General features: G+C 41.1%; 1 protein-coding gene across 1 annotated transcript; it reads right to left on the bottom strand.

Annotated features, from left to right (window-relative positions):
* Positions 1-319: 319 nt before the first annotated feature.
* ddx46 (DEAD (Asp-Glu-Ala-Asp) box polypeptide 46) lies at positions 320-23,892 on the bottom strand. The gene is made up of 23 exons (XM_080436274.1): positions 23,760-23,892; positions 21,541-21,729; positions 21,126-21,242; positions 20,152-20,242; positions 19,286-19,457; positions 18,375-18,649; positions 17,636-17,749; positions 16,481-16,646; positions 15,537-15,657; positions 14,815-14,990; positions 13,577-13,698; positions 13,042-13,120; positions 10,915-10,997; positions 10,340-10,504; positions 8,911-9,073; positions 8,456-8,649; positions 8,115-8,252; positions 7,410-7,559; positions 6,662-6,886; positions 5,837-6,055; positions 4,838-4,982; positions 3,767-3,840; positions 320-823 (listed from the first exon to the last, which is right to left on the bottom strand). The coding sequence occupies exons 1-23, from the start codon at positions 23,774-23,776 to the stop codon at positions 773-775; spliced, it is 3,246 nt and encodes a 1,081-aa protein (XP_080292400.1). The 5' UTR covers positions 23,777-23,892; the 3' UTR covers positions 320-772.
* Between the last annotated feature and the right edge of the window lie 743 nt (positions 23,893-24,635).

Raw genomic sequence — 24,635 nt, 5'->3', positions numbered from 1 at the left:
TGCGCAGAACATCAAACGGGAATGAATATATATTAAGGGATTTTCCATCCGTTTAATTTTAGTACCGTGGTGTCGCTTGCCGACAAAAAAAAACTGATCTACTAATACTACTACAAGCTTGGTCAGTTACCATGTAGCTCAATGACCTTTGTAGCTCAGTTAGCTTGTGTAGATCAGTTGTTTTCTGCAAGTGACAGTCTTGTTGCTTAAAGGGCAAGGCTGATAGCTGGCACGGGCCATTAATAATTTAGAGAAAACCAGCCTTAAAGCACATTCTGAAGAATGTATTTTTTATTTGTAATTTAATCAATGATATTGATTCAGTAAAGACCATGTTTATTTCCTTATCAACACGTGGCTTTATTTGGTGACTTGGGGGAAACAGAAGTAAAAACATCTTACATAGTCCAGGCTTACTTTTAGAGATGTCTGTGAGAAATGACTCAAAAATAATTCACAATCAAATTACACTTTTCTTACGCTCAACATCTGCAGATATCTGAAAAGGCGAATCAAACTTCGCTCATTGTGGTTTTACACAAATTTGGAAATCAAAATAGTCTAAGTATAGAGCCTAAAATGATTGACAATTCAACTGATGTAGGGAAGAAACAAGAAGAAAATGCCCAACATAAACAAAAGCAAAATATGGTAAATGAGGGGACGCAATTAAAAATGCTAAAATATGTTACAAAATATCCACAGACAAATTGTAAAGTGGTAACGGGTGACAGCTGAAGACGTAGAGCGCCCTGAGTCTGCATGTCTTCTTCTACACTTGTACTTTGTATCTGCCCTTGCTGGTTGGCTGGTAGGAATTTTGCTGCAAAGAGAAGAAAAACAACAAATAAACATCGAGACATCTGTTATGATAGTCAGTGGTGGAAGTCAGAAGCATTCAAGATTTCTTTACTTAAGTAAAGTAGCAATGCCATACATTCCACCGCCTTAGACAGGCGATCGTGTCCCCCCCCCCCCCTCTTTACCCCCACCCCCCTCTTCCTACTCTGTACATATAGTGTTTGTGATGATATAGAATTTGTGTTATTTTTGTGTTATGTTGATGAATTGAATACATAGGACCCCAATGGAAACAAGACCGCAAGGACTTTTTTTGGCGTTATCTTTTTAGACCAAATGTTTGACTATACTCGTGCTGTTTTGCATTTCTGTCTAATAAAATATTCAATCAATCAATCCACCACTGATAACAGTCATGCCTTCTGTTTTCAATAATGTCACAGACTCATGATTTACATAATAAGCATAATGTAAATAGCAGAATTTGAACTGAGTGAATAGAAACATTTTGTTCAAGCAAGGGTGCCACCACTTTTCACTGTCAATATCAAGCTTACTGACTTGCCACGTTCCTATGAACTCCTAAATAATGATCATTAGGTATTATTATTATTGTTATTATTATTATTATTATTATTATACGTATATGGAGGAAGATTTTATTCCAACAAAAGTGTACAGTGCTCAAATGCTGTATTTCTGTGGACACACTACACAGTTCATTAATTATTCCAGGTTGGGACCTTAGGACCACCAACTTCATACATGTTTCATACTGTATGTGCACTGAGGCACTCTGCCTTTATTTTTATTTTATTTATTGAGTACACACCGAATGTATATTTGATATGGTTTTGTTATTTGCCATTTTCTATACTCCTATGATTATCAGTTTTTTTTAAACTGCTGTATATAGAAGATACTGTGAAGTTGTTTACATAAAGTAATGTGGCAGCTACTGTAAGAATGCTGTTGGTGTATATAATATACCAAGATCATATCATCACCTGTACATACGCTGATGTTCTATTTTTTTGAGTTTTTTTTAACGATTATTATTACCTATGCTGCTGCATTCTCTGAAGGAAGCCGAGCAAAAATACGTTTTACTCTTATGATGTACCGTACCTGTACACAAGATGTAACAATACAGCACAACCTTGAACCCTAACTGCAATTCGTGGGAGCCTGTAGGCAATAGAAAGTAACTAGACGCGTCGCAATTCAGAGCAATTGCAGAGTGTGGTTGCGCCGACGCTAGTCGCGGGTCGCTGCCGCCGGGACTCGAGGAATACGCTGGGAGGAATACCGTCGGAGGCTGTGCCAATTACATTGTCACGTAACTCCTGAGATCACTTGCGTTTCATTTAGAAAGGATTGATCCCCCCCAAAAATCATGTTTTTGCATCAAACGGTTACATTTTGTGCATTTGTGGCGCCCCCTATGGGTCAAAATGGAAATTCTTTTGGGGATTCGTTGAGTAAACCACCCTTGACATTTGATTCAAATTTGGGATTGAGCGGACGTTTCGTTCGTGATTTCTAGCATTTTTGGTAAAACGGGCCCCTCCCACTAACTTCGGAAGCCAATTACGGACGAACGGTAAGGACTATTATAATGCCGTTTGGATATATTTATCGCATGGGTCCATAGATGACCTGTACCGATTTGTGTGAGATTTGGACAAAATTTGTAGGAAAAGAAGCAAAAAGTGTGTTTTGAAGAAAATTCAAAATGGCGGAAAATCTATCCTGACGCAAATGGGCGTGGCCTATATGGGGAGATGCGTAGTGACCCAAGGAATCCAGGGAAAAAGACATTTTGATTTTACGACCTACGGTTCAAGAGTTATAGGACAAAACGTAAAGGGGGCTGTTATAGCGCCACCATGTGGCCGATTAGTGTAATTATTTTATCAATAATTTCTGACTAAATTAGGAACCTCCCCTCCAAATCTGGTAACTCTAGCTCTTACGGTTTCTGAGAAAAAAATACTTGAATTTGAGTTTTTGCACTTTTCCATTAAAGTGGATGGGGAAATTTAATGCACTAATAAATCAATATCAATAAAACTATGCAACCAATCTCTTAGCCTTATACAAGCACACGATTCCCGGTGAGGCCGGTCATTTTGACATATGGCACTAAATTGGGAAAAATAAACTGTGGGAGGAGAGACGATCTAAACTATTGTTTATCTATAATATTAATAATAAAGTTTGAAGATAACTATAGTCTGGTTGCCCTGTTAGGGCAACCACACTAATTACCCCCACTCTTGTACAACTGTACTGTGACGTGAAAATGAAGTTGACTTGTAGCCTCACCAAAGCATTAGACTACTCTCGCTACGCGTCTGTGTAAGGATGGGGAGCTCGGGAACAGGAGTGCGCAATAGCCATCTTTTAAAACGCTTCTCCTATTTATAAAGATGGCTTCACAACAACAATGCTGGTGTGACATTAGCTGCATCAAATCGCGTTTTACATGCGTATAAAGCAGAGGGGCTAAGAGCCTCTGCCTGAAGACCAAACGCCTAATATCTCCCCTGGCCAAGGAGAGATTCCCCATTAGGCTATTGGTGAAGATGTTTGGTTTTAGCGTCTCTTCCTGTGCGGAAGATCCGGGTTTGAATTCCGGGCGTTACATGTGGATTACAGATTATCAAGAGGTTCCACGTTCTCTTCATCGCTATACATACGATCTTATATCAAACCGATCTATTATTACTTTCATTAAAAATATAGACCAGTATAAGTTTGCTCAGATATAAAAAGTGTGAGAAAATAAAAGTGTGTAGCTTTGATTTCTTATATGTTACAAAGTGGCTCTTGAATTATACTTTAGTACTGGGCAAATTACCCAGTACTGACTGGTGCTCTGTTGTAACTTATCTGCCCAACAATCAATACCAAAATGGCTGCATCCTTGTTTTCAAGCAACAGGGAAAAAAAGAGCACTTACTAATCGGATGAGCTCTTCCTTGATGAGCCTGGTAATTTCTGCTTTGGCCTTCTGTACTGCCAGTTCATTTGCACCTGTCAAACAAACACATAACTTTAGCATGTACAACTGAATACAACAACACACTCTAGGACAGTAGGACTGCATCAAAGGGGAGTTTCATTCACTCTCTACTCACCAGACAAAATATGCAATGAAATGTATATATTAAAAAATGCAATGAAATGTGCGTTAAGAGCAAAGCACTGGAGAGAGAGCGCGTTATTTAGCACCTGTCACACTGGCAGTTCAACACGTTTTGTGGAGGTATTATTGACTAGTATTGGTTCTACTGTATCTCATATAACTTAAAGGTTGTGTAGGCAACATTCTTGTAGTAACATAATGTTAAAATGTCAAAACACTAATGTAAATACAGCCTCTGTTATGCCTCTCCTCTGTATTTTGGCTCTCTAAAAGCTCGCCGCTCCCAGTATCTCTTGACCGACATAGATGGCACGAACTAAGGAATTGTAAACATTTGAAGACAGATACCTAGTTCATTTTCTCTGGACAGGTTAACAGCTGTGTTGTTTTGCCAAAGTATGTAGCTAAATAATATTTTAACATTTTATGGGCGGCTGTAGCCGAGTGTCTAAAGAGGCCGTCTGGGAATCGGAAGGTCACTGGTTCGCCCCCGGTCCAGCCAGTCTATATGTGTTGAAGTGTCCCTGAGCAACACAATTAAGCCCTAACTGCTCCCCAGGTACTGTATTAAATGGCACTTCCCCACTGCTCTTAATAGTTGATATGGATGAATGCAGAAGACAAATTCCACATTTGTCCTCTGCATAGCCCAACAACAAATAAAGGTGACACAATGTATTCATTTTTACACATCTAGCTTAATAGTAAGTTCCTCGTTTCCCATTTCAAGTTCCATTTCCAAAATAGAATAGTCGATCTACAAGTTCACGATACGTCACGATGTGATGTGAGCTTGTAGATATTGGCTATCCTCTGTATTTTTGGCATGCCCAAAACAGGGACAGCAGGTTGAAAAATGCTCAGAATGACATCCTTCATACGCACTTTCAATAGCCAGGTAGATCTTGCGTTCTCCTTCCTTGGGTTCCTTCCCTGGGGGGAAGTAAGTTCCTCTAATGGTGATGGCAGCCTCGGAGTATTCACCAATCCTCTGGAGGGCTTCCTTGGATGTTACCTTCCACCTGGCCGTCTGGAAGAAAACACAGCAGTGACAAATGCAAGTCAGTTCCACGAATTTGCTTTCGCTTTACGGGAGGGGTGGGACCTATTTGAGGACTGCCAACCATGTTAACACATTTTTTAGTTAAGTGAAATACCAGTAAAGAAAATTTAAACCCATGTGATGTGTTCCTGGTAAATTCCCTTCCAATTGGCCACGATTGGCTTTCCAAGTTTGCGGGAGGGGCCCATTTTGCACAATGACCAATCAGTCAGATTTTGCAGATTCCATTACATTTGGCTATGACTGCCTTCCAAAGTTCGCTGGGCCTGGGTAGGTAACACCATAGACATATAAAGGTAGACACCTCCTCCGACTCTGGGGCGTCTGTATCGCGGCCGCCATATTAGACGGGGCACGCTTCCTGACTACTGGCCAATCACAGCACGTCTTTTCCGAGACTTGTCAGAATCTAGTTGCATAAAAATACAACGGGATATTTGATATTTTTATACAACTAGATTCTGACAAGTCCCGGAAAGGAAGCGCTGTGATTGGCCAGGAGTCAGGAAGCGTGCCCCCTCCAATATGGCGGCCGCAATACAGAACTGCAGCGGCCAATGAGGTATCGGTTTCTATATCTATGGGTAACACGGCCTGGTGGGGATATTTGCTCAGAGGAGTGCACTTTTCGTTTTGCTTTTACATAATGTAATTGAATTTTCTCTGATCTTCTGAACTCGGATTTCTCAACAGCAGAAAAAGAGGCTAAAATGTCTACACTTAAAATTGCACAATTTAATTTATCAAGATAAATGATACAATCAAATCATGAAAATAAGACAAACGTGATATTTTCCTTCAACGCATCCAGTGTGTCTGACCTGTGGGAAGTCATTGATCTCCAGCTCCTCTTCGTATCTCTTGACGGTCTCGGCCTGCTCGGCCGCCTGCCTCTCCTCTTCCAGCTTTTCCACTGGGACATAGTTGAGCTTGGCGTTGATCTTCTCCGCCAGCTGCTCGGCGATGGTCTTTGCCGACACCGAAGGAGCCATGATGGTTCCGCCCCGCAGGATGGCGTTGGTGGCCTGCTGCATCACATCCTGTCAAGGGGATACCACAGTGTTTTAGTAAGTTATTTTAAGCGATATATTTTTGTTAAAATAAGAGTGAAATAGCCCTGGCTATAGTCATATAGTGGTCATTGCTAAAGAGTGTTTGTTCTGTAACAGGGGTTTCCCCATCTCTCTAGCTCTTTAGTAAACAGAAAATAAATGTTCAGGTAGGGAGACTAATTTCATCGAATAACGAGAGACAGCTCATACAGGATAAACAAGTGATTAAACAAAAATGAGCATACTACATTGGAACACTATAAAATTTAAGCTGATAAATAAATCTTTGTTAATATTGCATCACAATCATTTTAACCACTTTACCCTTATATGTCATACTTTGGCTATTCAAAAATAGCAGATCTACAAGCTCACAGCACGTCACTTTGTGACACGCTGCGAGCTTGTACATCGGCTATTTTTGGAAAAATCTCGAAAATAATCTGGCAAATCTTCTCTTCTGGGGGTCCCTGGCACAAATACATACCAACTTGGTGCATGACACAGTTTGAGAACCACTGAATTAAGCGATGATCATTTATTGTGTAAACTGTGGTATTGAACAGCTCTGCTGTCTATGTCATGTCAGCCCACCTGAGCCTCAGCGCCCAGGTTCTTCTGTGCGTTGATGCGGAGCGCCAGCCTCTTTGCCATCTCCAGTTTCTGGATGTTTCCGGCGGACTGGTTGCCGACAGCCAGCCCGCCGGCGGCAGCCACCGCCGCCGCCATGGCTCCCGCGGGCCCCGCGGCCGCCCCGGGAGCGGACAGGTCCTTCACCCTCTTCTTGGAGTTGAACATGCTCTCGATCTGCTCGTCGATCTAGGACGGGAGAGAGAGAGGCAGGGGTGGAGATTATAGTAGGGCTGCAACTGTCCATTTATCTTCTTAGCGATTATTCTATTGATTACTTTTTTGATTAATCAAATAACTATTTTTCTTTTTTATCAACAAATCGATTAACCACTTAACCGTTATTATACTGTGACGCACAAAAATAGCCAATCTACCGTACCAGCTCACAATGCATCACAATCGCATTGTGAGCTTGCAGATTGGCTATATTGACAATTTTATTGATTTGACCTTTCGCCTATTTTATGCGAAAAATAGAGATATATTATTAGTCGCTTAGTAAATAGTTGATTATCTATTTTCTTTTAGCGATCAAAGCTGTATTATGTAATTTAGTCCATTCTTTATGGTAGCTTATGTTAATGCAATATAACTTACAATACAATTGGGGTGGTTGTATTTGGTCTCCCTGCTCTTCTATTGAGTCATTTAGATCCTGTATTTTTTTTAACACAATTTATTTATGTATTTTATTCAATGCATCACTCACATCCAGGGCTCCGTCCTCATCGTCAGAGTCCTGCAGTCCCAGAGCAGCTTTCTGAAGCTTCTTCCTCTCGTTGGCCATAGCATGTTCTGTCTCGTCAAACTTAAAGCCTTTCCCTGAGAAACCGCTGCTGCTCTTGATGGTCTTGCCCTCCTGGGGGAGTGGATAAACATAGTAGGAAAAAAAACAAAGACAGGAGAGTTAAAGAAAGACACAAAGAATGAAAACTGCTGTGTTTATCTTGACAATTCATATCATCATCATCAAACGAGTGGCTCATTCAAGTCAGTGTGCTGACCACATGATCCTGAGTTTGAATCAGCCTCAGGAATAGTTGCTAATACAGAAATTCCGTAACAATATTCCCAGAAATAGATCAGTTTTCATTTAGTGAATTACTAACAGAAGTGTAAGTGTAACTAAAAAACATTGTATGAACTCAGAGTTTTGTAAAATCCTGTTAATAACTTTCTGAACTCAGTCAACAAAGGTCTGTTTCATTAACAATTACAATACATTGCAGCTTCACTGTACAGATGAGACCAACAACACAGACAAAAATCAAATTTTTGTTTTGCTGTTCATACTAGATCAAACATATCAGATTCCAATCTGGATAGGCCAAAATGAGGATTCTGGCTACCAATGTGAACATGTCCAGAAAGACACTTCAATTTCTACAGAAACGTCCCGCTCTCATCATCATACCGCTTTCTGCTGGTCTTTGAAGGAGACCCAGAGTTGTTCCAGTTCAGGGGGGATAGGAGAGCCAGAGAGCTCCAGGGCCTTTATGACGTCCCCACAGTAGCGAACCTGGTCAGGGGTTATGAAGGTGTAGGCAAACCCCTGGGGAGAAGACATGGGGGGGAGATCTATTGTAAATGTACAATAACAAACACCAGATAGGAAGTGGTTTTTCAGCAATATCCTTTTGCTGTCTTTTGCTTAATTTCTAATCACCAATTTCTGGCTAAAAGAGAGAGCGCTCTCTGTGCCCTTACAAACAACTACCAACGTTTAATTTTTTTTGCAAGTGAGGTGTCCCAAACCTTGTTGCCGGCGCGGCCCGTGCGTCCAGCCCTGTGGACGTAGTCCTCGTAGTGGTTGGGACAGTTGTAGTTGACCACCAGGATCAGGTGCTTGATATCCAGGCCTCTGGCCGCCACTGACGTTGCCACCATCAGACGGCACGCTCCGTTCTTAAAGTCGCTGATGATGCTGTCTCTGTCGTACTGGTCGATACCTGCCAGAAAGGGGGGTTAAAGGTTGGTGTCGACCTGACTTGCACTGTACTTGGTACTCTTTTGTCGATCTACAGCAAATCATAGCCGGTCTACACAACGCGCTACGACGCACTGTGAGCTTGTAGATCGGCCATTTGTACCGAATGTTACCCACAATGCTGGGGTTCAAGTGGCTTAATCGTTATTCTGCAATATCCCACCCGTGCAATTCAACTCGTTACTGGTCAGTTTTCACGCTAAAACAATGTGATTTCCGGTACCTCCGTGCAGAGACATGCAGGGGTAGGACGCCTTCATCAGATCTTTCAGCAGAGCATCGGCATGCTCCTGTTTGTCCACGAAGATGATGACGGAGCCCTTCTCCTGGTAATGTCCCAGGATCTCCAGCAGCTTCAGGAATTTCTTGTCCTCCTCGATCACCAGCTGGACAGAGAGAGCAAGGGCAGAAGAGAGAGAAGCAGAGATGTGATATCCATATCGCTGTTGGCGGGCAGAAACGTCTTATCTCTTATTAATTAATGTCCTACTTGATCATACTACACACAAGAGTCACACAAGAGCATGACAGGTAGCAGATCCGCAAGCTCGAAACACGTCGCGAAGCGATGCGTTTGAGCTTGTTGATCTGCTGCTTTTGCCGTTTTTGAATTTGAATCCTGAAAAGGAGGTTTTGGACATATAAGGTTTCTTTCCACCCAACATCATATGATGCATTCACATTTTGTTTAGAAAACATTAAAGCTTATTACTTGACCTACTTTGACAAGTAAAAAAAACTAAACAAAAAACTTTTTTTTTTAAACGAAAAAAAAAAAGAATACCAAACAAGTTTAATTCTACATAGATATTTTCAGGGACAAGAACTGACCCAACCACTGTAGAATTCAATGCACATCAATATCATTTGTCGGGTGGATATCTCATATCTCTGTATTTAGGTGTTTTATCTTTCTTTCTTTTTTGTTATAGATCAATGCACACTTCATGTCGGTCTGTTTTTTTCCTCCAAATTTTACCTCTTAAGCCCTGTCTTTTTTTTTTTTAGTCTATAATTACATGCCCAAATTAGGGACGCCAGGGTTAAAGTGGTTAAGCAATGAAAAGTATTAGAGCTTTTGTGACTTAAAATGTCATTGGAGTCTATTGGATCCATTCAAATGGGTTTTTCTCTTTTTCCTTTCACGATGAAAATGAAAGGTTTTGAACATACAAGGTGTATGCCTAACAGCAGCGGTGTCGTGGTGATTTTAAGGACGGTATTTTAATGACGTCACGCACGCACACGGCACGCGCACACAGCGCGCATTTTATTTTACCTAAAATTAGGAAACATGTTTGTATAGGAAATGTTTTTTAGCTTAGTTTTAGTCTTTTTAAACTAATACAAATTGAAGGAATGCATGAATTATAGAGCTGAAACTAAAAGTTTGCTTTGGCATTGCTGCGTGTAGATAGGCTACTGGCAGCAGCACCTACTGAAGCCAACTTGATGCTGTGTTGTTACCGTGTAGCCTATAGATGTAAACCTGTTATGCAAAGTAGCCATTTGGGTACTTGGCTCGTGAATCTACGGGGGGTGCACGCGCGTGTACCGTGCCGTACCTTGCGAGTGAAAAAATGACTGGCCACACGCCGTCCTACCCCGTGTGGCCTCCACGACATGATATGATAAAGAGACGTATTTCTTACCACGTGTTGCTCTACGTCGGAGCAGACCACGCTGCGACCTCCCACCTGCACCTCGATGGGCTTGGCCAGAATCCTGCGTGCCAGGGCCTCCATGGCTCTGGGGAAGGTCGCCGAGAACATGACCGTCTGCCGGTCGGGACGTATGTTGTCCACGATACGCATCACCTGGAGGATGAACCCATCACAGATTTTAGGTCAAAACATTACATTCATAATAATGATCTTGCTTTATAACTAAACATTTCCATGCCAAGGACCTCCATATAACCCACAGCCTCTGGCTGTGAAATGGTCGACTTATAAATCTCCCCGTTCCATTTGCAACTTCAGCAGATAGCCTTGTGTTTGGTAAAAATATTCAATTCTAAAAACATAAGTAATCTCGCTACAGTTAACATTAAAATAAAAACGAAATTCAGGATCCGGTTTTATGCTATGCTTGTAAACCAACAGTTCCAGTATTCCCCTTTGCTAAGGGATTCAGGTTTGAATGATTATCTGGTAACATTTGGGTTTGATAGTGTTAAACCGGGGGTTTAACATCTACTGGGTTATGATCCGATGGGAAAACCCACCTGTGGCTCAAAGCCCATGTCAAACATTCTGTCTGCTTCGTCCACCACCACGTATGTTGCTCTGCGCAGGTTGGTGACACGACCTACGCACCCAGGGAGAGGAGCACAGGGAAAACAGTTCACCTCAAGAAGGGATGGGGATTCATGCACATTCAACTGACTCAAAAACACAACAACAACTAAACTGAACAACGGTGAAATGCCCTAACCCAAGATAATACTGATGGTGATACTTGATGTGATAATTGCACTGGTTTGAGAACTAATAATCTTTGTAATCAATTGTTTTATCTTTTCTTTCTTCTTCTTTTACTCCCCAATTTAGTTATTGCCAATTCGCCCCATATGTATAGTTCCTGTTACTGCCAACCGCTGTTTGGTCTTGGGGAGACTGCAGACAACCACGTGTCTCCTCCGATACACAGAATTGCCAGGAGAGTTGAGGAGTTTGACCGGAGGGCGTAACGTGTGCCGAGGAACACGCCATCCCTCCCAGTTCCGCTCCCTGCGGAACAGGCGAATGACCAGCCTGTAGGACTCGCTAATGCAGTAACAGAGATTGCCCTCCCTGCCCAGCTTCCCACCAACAAACACAGCCAATGGTGTTTGTTGGGGGCGCCCGGCCAAGCTGGACGCACCACGGAGGTGGTGGGCAGGTACTGCGCCACCCAGAGAAGCCAGGGGAATGATTCTTAAAGGGCAAGACCACTTTGGTAGAGGTTTGGGTTGTGTATTTACCTTGCCATGGTGTGACTCCAAAGGTGGACAACAAATCAAAAATAATTGCTCCATTGATTAGAAATTGATAATTCAAAATATGCTCCTCATTGACTTACATTGTATGGTGAAACAGCTCTCAAAGTCACTCTTTTAGCACATAAACTAACACAAACAAAGCTGATTCAGAGAATATAGAACATCACCAAACCCAGTACTGTTTGTTTTTTTTATAAAAATGTCCGGGTTTTCTTCTAAATAAAAATAGCAAAATCAACAGGAAGCTAACATTTTTATTTAAAAAAAAAACTGTTTCCGTCCATTTACGTGCTAAAAGAGTGACTTTGAGAGCTGTTTCAGCGTACAATGTAAGTCAATGAGGAGCATATTTTGAATTATCAATTTCTAATCAATGGAGCAATTATTTTTGATTTCTTGTCCACCTTTGGAGTTACATAATGGCAAGGTAACTACACAATCCAAACCTCTGACAAAGTGGTCTTGCCCTTTAAGAGCCAGGTTATTTTGCATTTCAAGATTGTAGTTCTGTTCTCTCTGCTCTTGCGTACCATCTCAGAGGTATGAGGGACCTGTAAAAGTCAGAAAACAGCCTCTAGATACAATACAAGAGATGGAGCCACATCAAGCATTATCTGACCAACCGCCTTCTCACCTACAAGGGAAACATATTAGAGATTACCTCGCATGTGTGGAAGGAAATAAAAAATATATACTCTAGCTTAACTGTTCAACAACTAAAGATTTACATCATGTGAAGAACAAAAATGTCAGAAATACTAAACATTTCAAGGGCAGTCATTTTCAATAATATTTAATACTCAAAGATGGGTAGGGCTTTACGGTGACATTTGTTCTCTTGCATAGTATATGTGCTCCTAAACATGGATACTAAGGAGCATTAAGGGAATTTAGGAATCATCATTCTAACTTTGAACTTTATGCTTCATAATCCTCTCTTTTTTCAGCTTCACTGAATTTTTTCCACCATAGCATTGTGCTACTTTAATCACAACACTGTAGAACCCAGGTTGGGCATGTTCTCTTATGCCAAAAGACAAATAAGTACAAGTTGGCTGACCTACTTCTACCTTGGCAACACATCTATAGCAGTTGGACTTTGGCTCTTGCCTGGAGCACCAGGAGCCATTGAGACAGCACCAAGTCCACCTACCTGTTCTTGCCATTATCTTCAGGGAACACGACACTGTCTCGTGGATGTGACTGATTCCCAAGGCGGTCAAACAATGTCAACAGTTTAGTAAGTGGTACGGACTTGGTTCATTATGTTCTGAGTCATACAGTATAATCACATGCACAAGGATAATATGCCTGGGGTTTGTCACTAACACTTGTGAAGACAGGAGACACAGTGTTGGGATGGGAACTCACCACTGTTGGCACCTAACATGTCAATCATTCTTCCTGGCGTGCACACGATGATCTCAGCTCCTCTCTTCAGTTCAGCAATCTGGACCACAAAGAAAAATCTTATTTTATAACATTTTAACCACTTAAGCCCTCCATACTTCATTGTACGACGCTCATCTACTGCACTGTGACCACAGCACACCAGTGCCAATATCTTACATTATAGCTCTTCTTCTCGTGTACTGTAATTATTGCTATCTAAAAATTCAACCTGTGGATCCCGAGATCCACAGGTTGAGCCCCATTGATTTCCAGTCTAAAATGAAAATTACATATTTCAGGAAATAAATATTTTAGAAATATGCTTGGAGGTATGGTACTAAGTTTGTCCGGCCCAGCGCTGTGTGTGTGTGTGTGTGTGTGTGTGTGTGTGTGTGTGTGTGTGTGTGTGTGTGTGTGTGTGTGTGTGTGTGTGTGTGTGCTCGTGCGTGCGTGTATGTGTGTCATGGCTGTGCAGTCGAAGGCCAAAGAATGTTTTGGAAACGTGTGTACATACCTGTTCACTGATACCGGTTCCTCCGTACACACACACCACATTGAGTAGTAGAGATTTGGAGAACTTCTTACACTCCTTGGTGATCTGTAGAGCCAGCTCTCTGGTTGGGGTCATGATCACAGCTGTACAAATGGAGTTCATAGAGTCAGTTTGATTAGTTTGATTAACTGTGATTAAAAGTTCATTTAAATGTGACATTGTACAAACTCAGGATTTTACAGTGTAGTAGAATATAGTGCAGGCAATACAATAGCCAAGTGCTACAATTTGGGAACCGATTATAATCCGAGTATGACCTACTTGTGGATGCCGAGTCAGTAGCAAAACCAGGATTAGAGAATACTGTAATTGCCTTTACTTTAGTGGGTTAATCCATTTAGTTTTTACTAGGCCTGTCCCCGACTAAGGATTTGTTTAGTCGAATCTAATTGGCGACTAATTGCCAATAGTCGACTGGCAGTCGACTAATATAAAAAAAAGGGCCAAAATACATTTTATTTCAAAAGGGCCAAGTCTACACAGTTTGTTTCGTGTCTCCAGCAGAGTTTCTAGTGTCTCTATCTCTCTCTGGAAGAGGTTGCACATGAACTCTGCAGCCGCACTGAGGCGCTCCAACACGCTCCAACACAAACAAGTGCACTAAGGCGCACCGTCAGTGCGCCTTATAGTGCGGATGCGGCTTATATATGTATCAATATTGGTTCCCTTGGTTTCCGCACTATAAGCCGCACCGTCAGTGCGCCTTATAGTGCGGATGCGCCTTATAATGCGGTGCGCCCTATATATGAAAATAATACATTTATTGAAGGTGCGCCTTATACTCAGATGCGCCTTATAGTGCGGAAAATACGGTAAGTATATAGTTGGTCTCTCTGCTCTTCTATTGAGAAATGTATATCCTGTGGTCAGGTAGGACCACTACTGGTTGACAAGAGGTATTGCATGAAGCTCAAACCTCAAATTTATCCTCTGCTTAAACAGGCTTTCGGTTATTGCTGAACAGTAGCCATTTCGGCGTTATAATTAATATATGTTATAATTGCAGTTTTAAGGTTCACATTCATCCCTCATGTCAACTGATTCTCATATAAGACAAGTCCCCAAATATCTTAGCTTCATCTCTCTAAATAAATCAGCTACTCCAGTCCGTCATGTGTGCAAGATATTGGAAAAAAAACGAATAAATAAAAAAGACAAAAATAACATGTAAGGAAAAAGAAAAAAGAGTGGGCCCTTACCGATGGGTCCCTCGCCCTCCTCCAGGGGTCTCTGGTCCATGATGTGTCTGAACATGGGCAGCAGAAAGGCTATGGTCTTACCACTGCCCGTCTTGGCGATGCCTATGAGGTCTCGGCCCGACATGATGGCGGGAATAGCTTGGGTCTGGATGGGCGTGGGCTTCTCATAGCTGTGCCTGGGTCAGCCGGGAATAGGAAAACCATTATACGAGTGTATCCGTAATGTCATGTGTAAGCACAAGAACAGACAACGGTACGGTCTGAAAAGCATGATAATTTCCAATCGCTGGGATCACTTATAAGATCCTTACACACCGGGAGCGTTGTTATCGTGCAATCAATTTACCCCAAAATATAAAGCAATGCAATTTGTATTAGCAACGTGGTTGATTTTTCATCCTGAATTACAGCTTCAACATGTATGAATGAGGCATCAACTATAATAGTTTGATGCGGAATATTCACAGACGCATTCTTAGATTGTTTGTCACGCCTCCAATGCGTAAAACCTTTATATTGTAAAAACCTGAAGAGAATGTACAAATGTTACCAAATGGGCCCTTACATGTCCATATGGTTCCTTTTGTACACTGTCAAATGCTCCATTTGGTTCCATTTTCTACACTCTCAGAGTTAAGTGAACACTGAGGATTTTACTGTGGAACCAGAGGTTACCCAGTCTACCACTGTAAGAGAAGTGATGATCATCAGCTTTTACTCACCTTTTCAGAGCGCTGAGTATCTTCATGGATGTACCACACTGCACCCAAGTCTTGATGGGTTTGGGGCAGCCTTTCCCTTTGACATTAATACCCTCCAGCTCCAACCTGTATGTGTTCACGTCTGGATGCATACAAAGCAGCCAAATGGGCAGAAATTAGTCAAGTGGAAACTCTCATTTCACTGTTCCTGCTCCCACTGTCCCTCATAGGCACTGGAATCAAGCAACAGCACCAACAGTGTTGCAGTAATAGATCTTATTCTGCAGCAACCAACCGTTTGTTATTCGTTTGTTTTTGTTCCTTTTTTGCCCAGTTTAAGTCAATTAAAAAATGTCCCCACGCACATCCCTGTCACTCCTAACCCCTAGAGTTGGTTATTTGGGAGAGTGTAGAACAGCATGTGTCTCCTCGAATACACAATAATAATGGCCAGCCGCTTGTTTTCAACAGGTGCCCTGACTAAACTGTAGGAGTTACTAAGGGTGTGCCGACTAATTTCACAATACGATACACGATATTGGGCTCACGATATCGATACGATACGATTTTTTAAATTTTTATAATGAAAATATATGGAGGGGGGGGGGAAGCTTATGAAAATATATGGGGGGAAAAAAAGCAAATGCAAACAAATACTTCTGTTTTTGCATTATTATTATTGCAAAAAAAAAAAACACAAAAAAGATGCATATCGTCACGAAAACGTATCGTGATATATCGCGGGACGATATATCGGCACACCCATAGGAGTTACTAGTGCAGCGACAGCAAACGCCCTGGCTGTACCAGAGGATTCAAGCCCCTCGTCTCTGCAGTGGTGGGCAGAAACCTTTCCCCTACGCTACTCGGATGCTCAACCAACAGTTGCCACTCGTCAATGGGTCATAATTCATGGTGGTGTGGATGGAACATAAATGATTATCCTCAGTGTTTTGTTCACGTACCCTCAGGAGTCATCTTGGTCAGCTCAGGCACCTCCACGTAGAAGTTCTTACGGTAGGGCTCATACTGAATCTTCTGGTGGTCCACAGGCTCCAGGACCTTCCTCTGCTTGGTCTGGTACCCTGTCAGAGCCGTCTGCAGGTCGACCTCTTCCTCCTCTGAGGAGTACTGAGCCACACGTTACAAATAGAACAGAGATTTTAGGCAAACGTCGCAAGGCAGAGACTAAACACAGTTCTAAATCACTTGAATAAAAAAAAATCCTTTCTGCAGGTAAGATCTTCTGTGACTGACACAATCCAGGTTATGACCCTTTGTTATTGAGTGGATCTTATTACTGAATTGTTGAGGAAAATTGCAATATTCCCTGTGCATGTGTCGTTTATGATGTTTTATTTTATTTTAAAAGATCATTCTTTCTGCCAGTTGAAGAGTTAACTAATGGTATGTTACTTAAAAGTAAAAGCACTAAATACAAGAGAGATGTTTCTTCTTTCAGGCTGTAGTATACTCAGTAAGAAGTAGTAGTTGTACCCATTGTAAAGAGTACCCAGTGCGGTATTCTAACAGAATTCTACGGCTGTGACTCAAGATTAATACTTTCGAGGGCAAAGTTGCTGAACTAGTGCAAGCCTGCAAGGATATCTTCACATGAACGATCGTGCAGATTGCAGCAATTTGAGCACAAATGAATGCACCCAAATTCCTGTAAGGACATTTCCTTTCATTGCATAGAGATTGGTAGTGCCAACTAATTAGCTTGGCTAAAAATATTTAAAAAATGTGCAGTTTAGTCCGTTTCTACTTAGCCACTATTCTACTGAGGGTAATTGTGGCTATTTGTGGTATATTTTCCTTTCCTTTCCTTTTATAGCGTTCTCACAATAAAATGGTGCCAGCACAAGTTGCTCTATTGTTTGTTCAGGGTGGACGATTGATGGTGCCACAGGGCTGGGAAAAAAAGATATACAGTACATGGAGTTCTTCTCAAGTATACTGACAGTGTTGGGGAACATATTCCCTTGTGTCAGCGAGTATACTGACAAACAATGCTGTTAGGGAACAAGTTCCCCCAGTGCTTCTTCTAACATCTTAGCAAGTCTACGGGCCCACTTTCATTGGCACAGTGTTGATACGTATGAATTAAAGGCTCTCACCTCCATAGCGTCCTGGTCATTTTCCATCAGCTCCCCTTTCTTCTTGTGGGTGTTAATACCTTTCTTGGTACTTTTAACCATTGTCACCATTTTGGCCACGGTCACAACTCCTTTCTGTTGCACATGGAGACATTTATAACAGTTATAGACTCTTATCATTTGTCATCTCAGAGGACTGATAACACAACAAAACAGCAGAATGGAAGAGGAAGCTCTGAAACACTAAAGGGGGGTTACCACGATGGCACCTGAGTGAAACAAAATTTTTCAAAGAGATTTTTCACTTGACATAATACTAAATAAATGGCTAGCTCAAGACAGACAGGCATGGACAACTGGGACTACATAAACAAAAATACTGCTACAGGATATCGTCACTGTCGAGCAGAAACATATATTTAATCTTTTTATGACTTTTTCATAAATTAATGGCCTACTTAGTCGTTCAAGAGTCTCATCATGCCAAAAGAGCGAAACTGCAACGCTATGCAATGTGACGCATTGTGAGCTTTTTTCTCACTTCTAAAATATATATATATATTGAAAGTAAATGTTTAAGTGGTTAAGAGTGTGTGGGTGAAATTACAAATATTGAACCAATGAATTCCCCATTTCCTGAAAATAAAATTTTTTGACATCGGTTTCCATCGGACAGCGACAATATGTGACTTCTGTTACATATATTATAAGACCTTTATAAGACAATGTGATTTCAGGCTTTGCGTTGAGCAGAACTCACCTTGTCTCCCTTCTGGGGGCCCATGTTGAACTTCTTCACCTCCTCCTTGACCCCCTCCATGTAGGCGTCCAGGGTGTCCACGTCGTCGTCCTCCTCCTCCACCACCACCACCACCGGCTCCATGGGGGTCTCCTTCTCCTTCTCCTTCTCATCGCCCTTCTTCTTCTCCACCAACATCTCCTCCTCCTCTATCTCCTTCTTGATCTCCATCGGCTTGAGATCGGCCTCGTCGTCGTCGTCTCCCTCCATGAGGGCGGGCCCTTCCTCATCGTCATCTGAAACGGAGAGGGTGGCATAGTGAGGTAAAGCCTCATTCATACTGTGTAGTACACTGCAGTGTTGTTGCTTGCCAACAAGAACTAACCTACAAGCTAACAAGTTTGTGTAGCAGAGGGAACACCACTGTCCACACTTCAAGCAGATATAAAAATGCAATTCATTGGTGTACAGGGGGGAAAAAAGCAGACCAAGTACCGAGCCAAAGGTCAAGTTTACAAAGTATTGACAAAACATGAATCCAACATGTCGTGGGGGTCCCTGCTACATCTCTCTCTCAGCTAGGGGGTCCTTGGCCTGAAAAACGTGGAAGACCCCTGTTTTAAGATATTCTTTATTTCCACTTTGAAATTGCACTGTAAATAAAGTGTAGGGTCACCAAAAAATGTCCCCCATAAAATGGGGTCGTGGTATAAAAAGGTTGGAGAAGCCCTGGTCTAACTAGTCCCCAATTAGATAGCCAGAATTACCAGGCAGGTGACTGCAATTTTCTTTTTATTTACAGAAAACAAAGCAGAGGCCCCTGAAGAGAAGACCAGGGCCGGGAACTGTCACACGGGGCCACCTGGTCGAGGACAAATGTGGTAGACTGGGGAAATTAAACTTCACAATTTTGCTGTGTCTTTCTTTCTCACCTTCATCGTCCTCCAGACTCCATTTTTTGCCCTGCTTCATCTCCTCCAGCTCTCTCTTGATCTCTCCAATATTCACGATGGCCTTCTGCCTCTGCTCTTCTCTCCACTTCTCCACACGCTCCTTCCTCTTCCTCATCTCATCTTCCAGCTTGTTCTGGTCAAAGTCTGCTTGCTGCTCGCACACACAGACATACACATATTCTTGTCATATTCTATTACAGGGAATACCAAACTGTTAAAAAAATATTGCAGTAGAATACAAAGTGTATCAAACTAAAATTAACACATGATGAAGACCGAAGGAGCATTGTGCTGGACTTCACTTCACTTTATTTATCACATCACAAGTTTACATATATAAAAGAGTGGCTGAATTTTTTTTGTACATGCTACCCACCAATTGTCAAAACAATATCAATATAAACAAGTCTATATTATTTGTCTTAGACCTTCACCTGACCAGACATACTAATACTAATGTTGCAGTGCCACCTTGTGATTGTGAATTAACACATCATCCAAACAAGTAGTGATTCCTCCAAGGAATGTACTGTAATATGGAAGATTGAAAACACCCGAGACAACGTTACTCGAATGTCATGGGGAGTAATGTCTTGTGTCTCTTATTTCATTTTTTTCTGTTTTCCGTTTCCGTTTTTTATGACATGGCATTGTCATAAAAAGTGGCATGTGCTTTGGTAGAACGCTCAATTTACACTCCATTGTGGTAGGGTGTTGCACGCCAAAAATAACACATCTACAAGCTAACAACACATCACGATACGTTGTTAGTTTGTAGACGTGTTCTTTTTGGCAAGTGACAACGTCGTACCAGTGAGAAATTAGGCTTTAGTTAGGCAACTTACTTCTTCCAGCAGCTTCTCTTCCGCTTTCTCTTCTTTTGTTTTATTTTTCTCTGCTGTGGGATCTAAGTTGTCCCTCTCCTTGCTCTTAGACCTGTCAACAGCCGGCCACAGGGTGAGAAACACTTGTAAAATCACTTATGCCCTTTTTATACTTCTTTTCATACTATATCACGACAATCTAAATATATCTATTCGGTTATTTTATGTCAAAATATATCGTTATCGTTGTAATGCATAGTATATGTATAGATTGATTTCAATAGCCGATAATAGCTCCTGGAGAAAATATTGATTTATAAATGTAATTAAAATGTCCATTTAGCCAACATTGACTAAATTATTTAGGTATGTTTGGTAACTTTTAACCACATAAACCCTAGCATCCCTATTCTGGGGGCGAACGTTCGACAAAAATGGCAGATCTGCAAGCTCACAACGCGTTGCGCCTGTGATGCAATGTGAGCTTGTAGATCGGCTATTTTCCCACAAAGAGATTTGGTGTAGAGGAAAATACTAGAGTAAAGCCCTGGGGGACTCTCTGGTCAGCTAAGTATATATATAGGGTTTAAGTGGTTTATAAATTTTAACAAAATGCAAACAAATGAAAAGCCAAAAAAAGAAAGTCATTAACTGGTAAATGGTCTATGTTTATGAAAGATATCTGGCCAGAGCTATGAATGGATGGTCCCTTAAAGTCTCAAATTATTATTTTTGCTATATAAATGTTCATTATGGTAGACATCTCTGAACATGACAGGTTGTTCTTACTATAGCATTGGCACACCAGTAAGTAGCAATGTAATTTTTTGAGACAGATACTAATTGTCGCCTCTTTTAGCTACAGACAACCAAAAACGTGCACATACACAATCACACTGAAACGCTCTTCTGGTCTCAGACATTGCCGCTTTGATGCAGAAAAGGTCTACGGATCTAACTTTAGTTAATCGTGTAAAATGTAGGAGAAATCTCACTTTTCATCAGGTCGCCTGCCTTTGCTGGGGCTGCCGGACCGTGACCTACGACCTCTGCTTCTGGACCGCCTCCGCTCTCGACTCCTGGACCTCCTCCTCTCCCTGCTCCTGGAGCGCCTGGAGGAGAACCAACACACACCGACATAAGCATCGACACACATCAGCATGAGAACAGACACCGACACATACAACGGGCGATATGACTTAAAATCTAAATCAGGATTATTTAAAAATTTCGCCTCGATTATGATTATCAAGCTATTATTACATTAAAATGTAATTAAAATTACAGATCTACAAGCTCACAACGCGTCGCATCGGCTATTTTCACTATTTTTAAACACCACCATTGTACACAGGGCTTAAGTGGTTAATCAGACTAATTGATTTAGTCGATTATAATACACACACAAACCTGGGACGTTTCCTGTCTCTGGACCGGGACTTGCGGCGGTCCCGGCTGCGGGACCTCTCCTTCCTGTTACGGTCCCTGTCCCGGTTCGCAGCCCGGTCGTCTTTCTTGGTCCGCTTGCCGTCCGCCGGGGATCGGCTCTTGGACCTGCTACCAGAACGACCCCTGGATGACGAGCGCTTCCTGTAATGTCTGGACAGAGATTGATTGATGGATTGAATACTTTATTAATCCATTAAGATCGGGAACGCATCTGTGTCATTTTAAGATGTCTTTGGCCATTCAAAAATAGCAGATATACAAGCTCATAGCTTGTAGAGCTTGTAATTTTTTTTTGAAAACTTGTGGAAGATTTGTGCAAATCCTTTAATATATATTTGTACGCCAAACATTTGTAACTCAAATCTTTCTATATCAGTGGTTCTCAAACTTTTTCATGTCAACGACCCCAAAAATGATAGGTATTTGGCCGCCAACCCCCATCTCAAAATATTTTGTTCCAGGGACCCCCAGAAGCAAAGATTTGAGTTAAACATTTTCCCTTTGAAAATATATATATATTCAAATATTTGCCCAAATGTTCAAGATTTTCCAAAAATAGCAGATCTTCAAGCTCATAGCACGGCACTCGGTGCCGCGCTATGAGCTTGTATATCTGCTATTTTTGAATAGCCAAAGTATAAAATAAGGATAAAGTGATTGATTACACAGAAGCGTTCCCGGTTTGAATGGGTTAACAGATTGGGAAAAAAGTACAGAGGTACAGTTATACAACAATGCTAAAAGCATAACACAAAAAGTCCTGAGGGCTTGTTTTCATTGTGGTCCTATGTATTCAATGAACGGATGAAGGATTACAACAATGACATAATCAGTGGTTCTAAGTGGGGTCCAGGGACCCTTAGGTTTCCTCGAGGGCGTTCTAAAATGGACCCTTACAGGTCTGTAACTCTGAGGTGTGAGTTATGGGGGTGTCTGAAATGCAGAGGTGGAAAGTGACTAAGTACATTTAGTCAAGTAGATTTTGAGGTACTTTTTCTTTACTGGAGTATTTCCAATTTTCAATACTTGTACTTCTACTCTACTACATCTCAAGAGGCAAATATTGTACTTTTTACTCCACTACAACTATTTGAAAACTTTAGTTACTAGTTACTTTGTAGGTTTTGATTATTATTACAAAACATTCACTTCAGCAAGCTACAAGCTCACATGCTACAAGCTTCTGCTATTTTCAAATTTGTATACATTTGAAAACTAGTGCAATGGGACATTCTGCATTATGAATACTTTAACTTTTGTACTTTAAGTATATTTTGATACCAATACTTTTGTACTTTTACTCAAGTAAATATTTTATTTTGGACTTCTACTTGTAACAGAGTATTTCTACTTTTACTTGTAAAGAATTTTGGTACCTTTTCCACCACAAAGTTTGATAACCACTGTCATAATAGTAATCTTTACCCCCAATCCAACCCTTGTTGCTGAGTGTCGAGCAGGGTTGCGGATTGAGTACCATTTTTATAGTCACCGGTATGACTCGGACGGGGATCGAACCCCCGACCTCCCAGTCTCATTTAGGGCGGACACTCTAACCACAAGGCCACTGAGCTGGTGCTCCTTCAAGGTAGCAGGATGGATCATCACACAAGAAAATGTCGAGTACAAAACATACCACCCCAGAGGAGTTAAATTAATTAAATGAAATGATAATTAATTAAGGAAAAATTATAAAGTATAAAAGAGCAAAAGAAAACTAGAAAATAAATACTTTATAAAAAACACATTTGAATACAATTTAAAATAGTTATTAAAGAGTCAAGAGAACAGAAAATAAGAAGTAAAACAAAACATTTAATTCAATTAAAATTAATTAAGGTAAATAATAAAGTATAAAAGGGCAAAAGAAAACTAGAAAATAAATACCTTATTAAAAAAAAGACATTCGAATACAATTTAAAACGGCAATAAAACATTTAAGAGAATGTAAGGTAAGAATAAAGTTAAATAAAATAAATGCATTTAAAACACGTTAATGAAGTCAAATGAATAGTTTTAATTGACGTTCCAGTGATTACAGAAACGTGTTAGCCTGGATGCTACCGTGGTTAGCTAACTACTATATAACAATAAGAATAGACAGACAGGCGGCTCTCTGAATGACTTCAACAACATATTAAAAGGTGTCAAATGATAAAAAATTAGTTTTTATTAAATACCTTGACTCTCTCCCCATGTTTATATCAATGCCACAGGGTTTTGACAACAACACGACACTCTAAATCATTTACAACTAAACTCTCACGAATATTGTTTTCATGCGACTGCTGCTGCTGCGCACCCGCCGCAACGTCATCGGCGTTTGACAGATTTTTGCGAGAGAAACAAGCAACCGGGTCTATGAAAACAAGCCCAAAAGAATCGAGCCCTTCGCCCTTTAAACATTGGCTATTTTAAAATAGCAGATCTACAAGCTATTTTCAAAAAAATCTTGAAATAAAATGTGGAAGATTTGGAAGATTTCTGAAACATTCTAACAACACAAATCTGGTATGTGGGGGGCTCCCTGGCACTACACATTCAGATGGAGATTAGTAGGGGACAAATACATATTCATTTGGGAGTCCTTGACTTGAAAATGTTTGAGAACCACTGGTTTAGACAACATTAGGGCAAAAGCCCAAATAAGCAACAACTACATTTTAGAAACAAGCTCCAAAAAACCTCAACACGCAACTACCAATATTTACAAGCGACTTAACAGAAAAACAAGCCCAAAGTAGCTTATAATAAGCGGACATGGCAACCCTGAACGTCATCGAAACACGACAGGTCAAGCTTTGAGATAATGGCGATGGTGATATGTGTTTGCGCCTCTAGTGGCGGGGTGGCGTCAACACACTTTATATATATATCAACCTGCCTTGCCTGTGTGTGTAATCAGCTTACTGTTACCAAGGTTATTACTTATGTTTACTGTATAAGCTGTGGTGGAAACAATACTCAACCCCAGTATTCAAGTCAAAGTATAGATACTCCAGGTCAAATATTATTCAACTAACTACCAGAGAAAGGTGCTCTGTCAAATTTGTACT

The sequence above is a fragment of the Gymnoscopelus braueri genome (assembly GCF_963280865.1).
Source record: "Gymnoscopelus braueri genome assembly, chromosome: 8".
NCBI lineage: Eukaryota > Metazoa > Chordata > Actinopteri > Myctophiformes > Myctophidae > Gymnoscopelus > Gymnoscopelus braueri.
Note: the sequence above shows the minus strand (reverse complement) of the source record. Positions and strands in the feature narration are given on the sequence as shown.

What these genes read in the sequence shown, in the direction of transcription:
- ddx46 (XM_080436274.1), bottom strand. An exon ending in ATACTCAGCGCTCTGAAAAG is followed by an intron (nt 14,991 to 15,536) that starts GTGAGTAAAAGC and finishes CGGCTGACCCAG; the next exon opens with GCACAGCTATGAGAAGCCCA. An exon ending in TCAAAGACCAGCAGAAAGCG is followed by an intron (nt 7,560 to 8,114) that starts GTATGATGATGA and finishes CCACTCCCCCAG; the next exon opens with GAGGGCAAGACCATCAAGAG.